Raw genomic sequence first — 6,867 nt, 5'->3', positions numbered from 1 at the left:
CCACCTTTCCCTTCCCCTCCTGGTATGGCTACTCAGTATTGGTCCTGAGGGGTTTAACTGTCCCGGATTCCCTGTATTTCCAGCTCTGATCTGTACCTGTGTACATGCTCTGGTCTCGCTGGATTTGTAGTAGAATTGGGGTCATGATAGTGGCAGGGAGGTGGGGGAGGAAGCATTAAAGAACTAGAGGAAAGTTGTGTTTCATCGCTGCTATACTGCACCTGACTGGCTGGTCTCTTCCTGTGACCCTTCTGTAAGGAGATGTCCAATTGTCTGCAGTTGGGCATTGGGTCTCCACTCCGCACTCCCCCTCATTCACAACGATAGGATTTTTTGTTCTTTGATGCCTGATACCTGATCCTATCGACACCCCATGATCACACAGGCTGGTGTGCTTCCTCCATGTGGGCTTTGTTGCTTCTCAGCTAGATGGCCGCTTGTTTGTCTTCAAGCCTTTAAGACCCCAGACGCTGTATCTTTTGACAGCCGGGCTCCACTTAGTGTGGTGCTAGATTCGTAGTGTTTTCTGCTTCCCTTCTATATGACTGGGTTTGTGGGATTTTTCTGCATTCTAGTTTGGTTTAAATGGTCGTTTGTTTACATGTGGGTATGTGGAGTAATTTATTCTGTTGCTCTTTATACTTTTTCAAGGATAAGTAGGAAGATTTGGGACTAGGCCATTGTCACATTCCTTCCAGAAATGGAACCAAGATTGGAACCTACTAGGTATTTTTTATGCCCACAGAAATCGTGGTAACTTTAATGCTTTGAATTGAAAAGGGGAAGCTGGTGCCTGTTCGGGTAAAGTGCTGAAACGGTGCACTGGAACATCGCCGGTGTTTTACAGTCGTACGGTTTTGTCAAAATGAGCTCACTGGTTCGTGCATTCTCGGATTTTAGCAAAGAGAAGGAAAGAAACCCTTAGCATCTGTGTGGACTATTTGGGTGCAGTTGGTTGGGGTGGGGGTAGGGAGATGGGTGCCTAGACCCTAGTCTATCTCTATCACCTTTGATCATTCCTTGAATGTTATTTTTTCTCTTTGTATTTAATTGAGTAGTGGCTTTGGGCATTTTGTGTTTCAGGACCCAAGGTTGTTTGAGATACCGATGGAGATGGAAAGGTTGAGGGATAATTACTGCTTGGGGTCAGAACTGTAAAGCTCAGGCTGTCTGAATACCCTGCCCCACTGCCCCCTCCCTCCCTTTCTTTTCAGGGTCTGTTAAGAGCAGGAGGACAGAGAGAGGAAGTGGCTGTCGGGATTATTTGCTATTGCGTTTCATTGTAACCAGATCAATAATACATTGTTACTCTGGCCATCCATGGAAATAGCTTTGCTGCAGTGATGGCCGCCATACATTGTATTTCACAGAAATGGTTTCTGATTTTCCATCTTGAAAGTGAAGAGGCCAACCTTTGCAGGTAGGGAGCTCTAATAGATGTGTATCCTTCCAGCACCTGTGCTAAAGCCTACTGCAGGGCAGGTGTGACCAGTTAAATTAAGTTGGTCAAGTTCATTACGGAAATAGAGGAATTCCAAAAATGCACAGGGAATGTTTCTTAGACTACAAATAAAGGCTGTAGGAATTTTTACATGGGGAAAACTTCAAGTAGTCTGTGCTTAATACAATATTAGTGGATTATGTATTTTGTCAGTGTGTGTATTAACCCTAGGTAGCTACACTATTCTAACTGTAGTTATTGGACTTATATTTCTTACATGATACTGATCTATTAGAATTGTTCATTATCAAAAGATATTAGTTAAAAAAATTTTTTGTCTGATTCTATTCAGTTTCTGCCAATAGGAAATGAAAAGTGTTAGGTTGAGTCTCTGTGCATGCTTTTTAATAGTGGTTGGCAGGGAAGTGCTTACCGGTAGGGACTGCGTTTCTGTTACACTGTGCACTCCACTGTCTGTTTGCTGGGTTTCTCTGCTGGTGGCTCTCACTTACCATTCTAACGATAATCAAAACGATAGGTGTGCGCACTGATCCCTTGTTTCCACCTGGGTCAGAGCCAGCACTCTGAGCTACAGCAAGAGTCTAGAAACCATGCCCTTGATCCATCGAGTTAGAATGATTTGATTAGCAGCTGGCACAAACCAGCCGCTGATCAGAAGTTGAGTCTCTGCATTACTGCTGTGGGGCAGAATTTTAATTTGCAGGAAGATGTGTATTTCGCTGCAAATGGATTTCTCTCAGCCCTCCTGGTTAGCCGCTGGGTTGCCGTGCATGAAATTGAAGGGTAGCTGTTCCTCTCGGGATGCGCTAGGATCCAAGCCATCCACACGGTTCAGGGCGACTCCTTGTCTTCTGTGCCAGATTTGCAAATGTGGTCCAAAACAAGTTGAAGGATTGCTCTAGTAAGTGGATTAGTCACTTGGCCTAATTACCAGGTATTATGGTTATTAGGTTCTCTAGAATCAGAGTTTGGGCTGCTGGAATTAAATGTTAATTAAAAGTTGAGTTGATGGCAGCAAAGTGGGTGGATCCAGTCAGAACTGGGTCCCAAACTTCCTAGTGGTGTGACCCTGGGCAAGATAGTGGACTTCTCTGGTTTTTTTTACCTGGTACGCAGGAGTAGTATCTTTATGCTCGGGCTGGAGCTGACATTGAATGTACCCTGAAGTAGTCAGGTTCCAGAGACAAGTGAACATCAAGACTGACCTTCCACTTCAGCCCCTTCTCTGTCCTTTGAATGTCCCCCTTCACTCCTGCTGAAGTCACCTACCACCTCCACGGGTGGTGGTGGGGAGCTCAGTCTTCTAAGGAGGCCCAAGTTCCTTCCCCAGGTCTCCACCAGACTCCCCTAGCCTCACTGTATTTTCAGTGTGGGTGGCCCTAGCTTATCTCTCAACCCCAAAATGTTCTGGTGGCTTTTTCCGGGCAGAGGAGTACAGGCAGAAGGGCCTGCGTGTGGCAGGGATGGTATCTGTAGCCCGCTGGGTCCTCCTGCCAGCCTTAGCTCTCCTAGTTGACCCTGACCCTCCCCCTGAATGTCTCCTTGAGAATCAAACCAGAGCATCCTCAGAGGCAGAACAGCCAGGCCTGGCTCTGTCCTGGACTTTACATTGCAGCTGCCATTGCCCACTCACTCCTGGATCCTGCTGCTCTGCCTTGCCCTCACCTGTAGAGCTTTTAAACACGGCTTGGCCCAGCCCTGCTGAGGCCAGACCCTGGGATCCCACTTCTCCCTGTCCCCAAGGGCCTACCTTGAAGACACTTGCTGCCTCAATTACCGTCGTCAACATCATCAACCCACTACCCGTGGGCAGCCTACTCCATCCATTACCTGAGGAAGATACACACCCCTCCCCAGCAGGGTGATAGTATGCAATACACACGTCCTTTCTGTCTGCACGAAGAGTCTACTGATAGAGGCCTTAGCATTGGTTCCTGCCAGAGAGATGCCGTTAATGCTCAAAATTGATGAAGAGATTTTTGGCCACTCGTAAATGTGAAATGTCAGGTAACAAGAGAGACAGCGCCTAAGTATAGTGCACTTAGCCTTCCCTGCACCTGTCGCATGGTGCACCTGTTCCCCCAAAGTTAACTGTCATTAATGTGCCTTGCAAATAGTTAGCTTGCTTGGCTGCTAACCCAAGAGCTGGTGGTTCAAGTCCCCAGGGGTACCTCAGAGAAAGACCCGGCGGTCTGCTTCCATACAACCAGCCATGGAAACACATGGAGGCTCCGTGCATCAGAATCCACTCAACAACAGCTGGTGTTGGAGGGTATAATTGGAGGCTTGGTAAGCATGCTGTTTGTGCATCACTTAATCTGAAACGCCAGTGATCGCCAGACTGCATGCAGCATGTGAAATACAGTAGGGTTTGTGTATTTTTATTTTTGCATTTTTGAAGGTTTAAGTCTTTCTGATGAATATATTTCATGGAGCAGGTAGAGATACTTTTATTTCCTTCCAGCCACTTGGTCCCAATACTATTTAGAGTAACTCTTTTCCCCACTGACTTAAAGAGGCTCATTGTAGAATTTCAAAGCGTTCCTTCACGACGTACTGTCAAAGAAGAGCAGTTCTACCGTGCAATTTCATGTGACACTTTGTAAATTCAGAGATAATGGAATCGCTAAAAAGAAAACACAAATCCGATCGTCAACCTTGCCATTTTTCTCTCCATAGCAAGAACTAAATAATAAACGATTCTCTTTAGCCTTTTTAATTGTATGCTAAATTTATTTTACTCTTAATGGCACAGCTAATGCTCATTTGGCTGTGGCAGTTAAGAGTTATATTGACAGAAGTGAATTCGTTAAGCCGCCTGGAACTTGCCCGTTGGAAGCAGGCCTGGGGAGACCTGCAGGAATTTGGACAAAGCAGAGACTGGGTGACAGGTGGGGCTCTTCTCCAGCAGTGCCCCTCGTTTCCGTTCTTACAGCACTCTAAGGCTTTTTTTTATTTAAGCTATACTATGTGCTGTACAACGGAGCCCTGGTAGCATTGTGAGTGGGTTATGTGTTAGGCTCCTTCACCACACGGTCAGCAGTTTGAAACCACCAGCTGCTCTGTAGGAGAAAGATGGGGCTTTGTACCCCATATAAAGTTACGGTCTCAGACATGCACAGGGGCAGTTCTACTCTGTCCTGTATGGTCGCTGTGAGTCAATCAGCGCGATGGCAGTAAGTTTATTGAGTGTGTGGTTTTTTCTGATTTTCGTATTGTCTGGCTTTTTAACATTTACTATATTAATTCACTTCGAATTTGTTTTCTTCTGTGGTATAAATGTGCTAAGAGTTATATTGACAGAAGTGAATATACCACCCAGAATGTGCCCAATCTGTTCTGGTCTCGGAAGTTAAGGGTTGGCCTGGTTAGTACTTGGATGGGAGACCACCTGGCAGTAACGGGTGCTGTAGCCTTTCAGGAGACCTGGTGGCACTGTTGGATAATTGGACTGTTAACCCCAAGGTCTACAGTTCAAACCCACCAGCTGCTCTGTGGAAGAAAGGTGAGACTTTACAGCCTTGGCAACCCTGCATAGGGTCAGCATGAGTCTGAATCGTCTCAGCAGCAGTGGGTGGGATGGTGCAAATTGCGCCCGTCCCTGTGGCCATTGAATCCACTCTGACTCAGGCGAGCCTGCTTGCGTGTGTCAGTAGAAGTGGTCTCCACAGGGTGTGCAACAGATGATTCTTTTTGGTTTTTAAGTAGATCACCGGACTTTGCTTGGGGGGTTCCTCAGAGAAATCAGTCCCCCGAACTTGCATAGAACCAAGCAGAGTGTTTGCGCCCCTTGAAGTTGTGTCGGCCCGGCCCGCCCAGCTAGGAGGTTGACGTCTACCTTCCGCGCCAACCACAAAAACAAATTGCATACACCTATCATTTTAAAAAATGAAGCGTATTTTGCAAGTTAAACATTTTTTAACTTCCTATACATTGGTATAAAGGGTGAAGGTCAGATAACTACTCTCTCAGTGTTTCCCATTTTCTGTTTGAGAGCCCTGTTCACTTCCTCCTTGCTCTCTAATCTTCCTGTTTGCTTGACACCTGCTTCTGAACTCTGCTCAGCTCTCCCTGCTGTGACCGTGCGCTAGCACCTCACGGCACCTCCGAGTCTCTGCACCCTTATTTTCCTCCAGCTGTCAGCTGCCGAGTAAGGTGGCTTTGTATGGTTGGGAAAGGGTAGCATCCTTTCTGAGTGTCACCATTTCCTTTGAAGCAGGAGCACTTCAGAGACAATTGAACAGCTTTTAGGTTCTTCTTACCGCCAGCTTTTTCTTCTGATAGATCCCGCCGCAAACGCGCCCTTCTGTTGATGGCATCGGTTTGTTGCTATGGAAATAGCCGAATGTCACAGATTCAGCCCAGTGCCTTTATTGCAGGTTCAGGCAGGAGGAATGGGCGAGGCTTTAGGGAAGAACCTTATTAAAACTGAAAAGTATCCGTTAGAAGCAGGTGAAAGGTAAATGGACCCAACCTTTAATGTAGTGGAAACAGAAAGTGAACTTCCCGCCCTTCCACTGCCTGCAATGAAAGGCCTCCGCGTGAATTCTGACCACGGCGAGAGCCTTCGACAGCGCCAACGTTGTCTGCGGTCTCAGAACAGTGCTTCTATTTACGTTGACACCCTTCACCCCGACTGATGGGCACTTACAGCTTCTTCCTTTTGATTGCAGGTCATGGGCAGCAGCAGCAGCAAGTAGTCCCTGCTCCTGTCTCAGCAACCAGTCCACCAACCAGCAAACCCCAGCAACAGAATGGGAGTTCAGGAATGGGTAAGGCTGCCTCTGGAGGACATGTGTTGATCCTGGCTTTTGAATAATGTTTAGAAATTTAATCTGGGACTGAAGGAAAATTTCAAAACGCCACTCATGGTAGATTGGTTTCTTGCAGAGAATAATTCCACTCTGACTGTAAAAGTGTGTGATTGGCGGAACGGTGGTCTTTTAAAGATACTCAGCAATATGCCTTTTTAAAGTCAGCATGAACGGCGTTTTTTTTAATTGGCATATAATTCACGTATCTTACAAGTCAGTAGTTCAATAATACTAAGAAGAGTTGTGCAATCACCACAATCAATTTTAGAACATTTTCTTTTTTCTTGAACTTATAAATGAAAAGCCTTTTCCATTGATAGTGTTATCTTTTTTTAAAATCATTTTTGGGGGGGCTTGTACAACTCTTACCACAATCCATACATACATCCATTGTGTCAAGCACATTTGTTGCCATCATCATTCTCAAAACATTTGTTTTCTACTTGAGCCCTTGGGATCAGCTTCTCATTTTTTCCCCTCCCTCCCGAACCCTTGCTAAGATATAAATCATTATTTTTTTCATGTCTTACAATGACCAGTGTCTCCCTTCACCCTCTTTTCTTGTGTCCATACCCCTGGAAGGGGGTTATA

At 45.9% G+C, this 6,867-nt stretch overlaps 1 protein-coding gene across 1 annotated transcript in view; it reads left to right on the top strand.

The window, feature by feature from the left end:
* The window catches only part of RPA1 (replication protein A1), a 57,880-nt gene that overhangs the window by 33,774 nt on the left and 17,239 nt on the right, over window positions 1-6,867 (top strand). The window contains exon 6 of the mRNA XM_013005737.2: window positions 6,136-6,234. Coding sequence (XP_012861191.2) covers window positions 6,136-6,234 — 99 coding nt within the window. The remainder of the gene's footprint in view (window positions 1-6,135; window positions 6,235-6,867) is intronic.

This window comes from Echinops telfairi, unplaced genomic scaffold, assembly GCF_000313985.2.
Source record: "Echinops telfairi isolate 266 unplaced genomic scaffold, ASM31398v2 ScPeMD7_7458;HRSCAF=8496, whole genome shotgun sequence".
NCBI classification, from domain to species: domain Eukaryota; kingdom Metazoa; phylum Chordata; class Mammalia; order Afrosoricida; family Tenrecidae; genus Echinops; species Echinops telfairi.
This window is presented reverse-complemented; position numbering and strand designations above follow the sequence as displayed.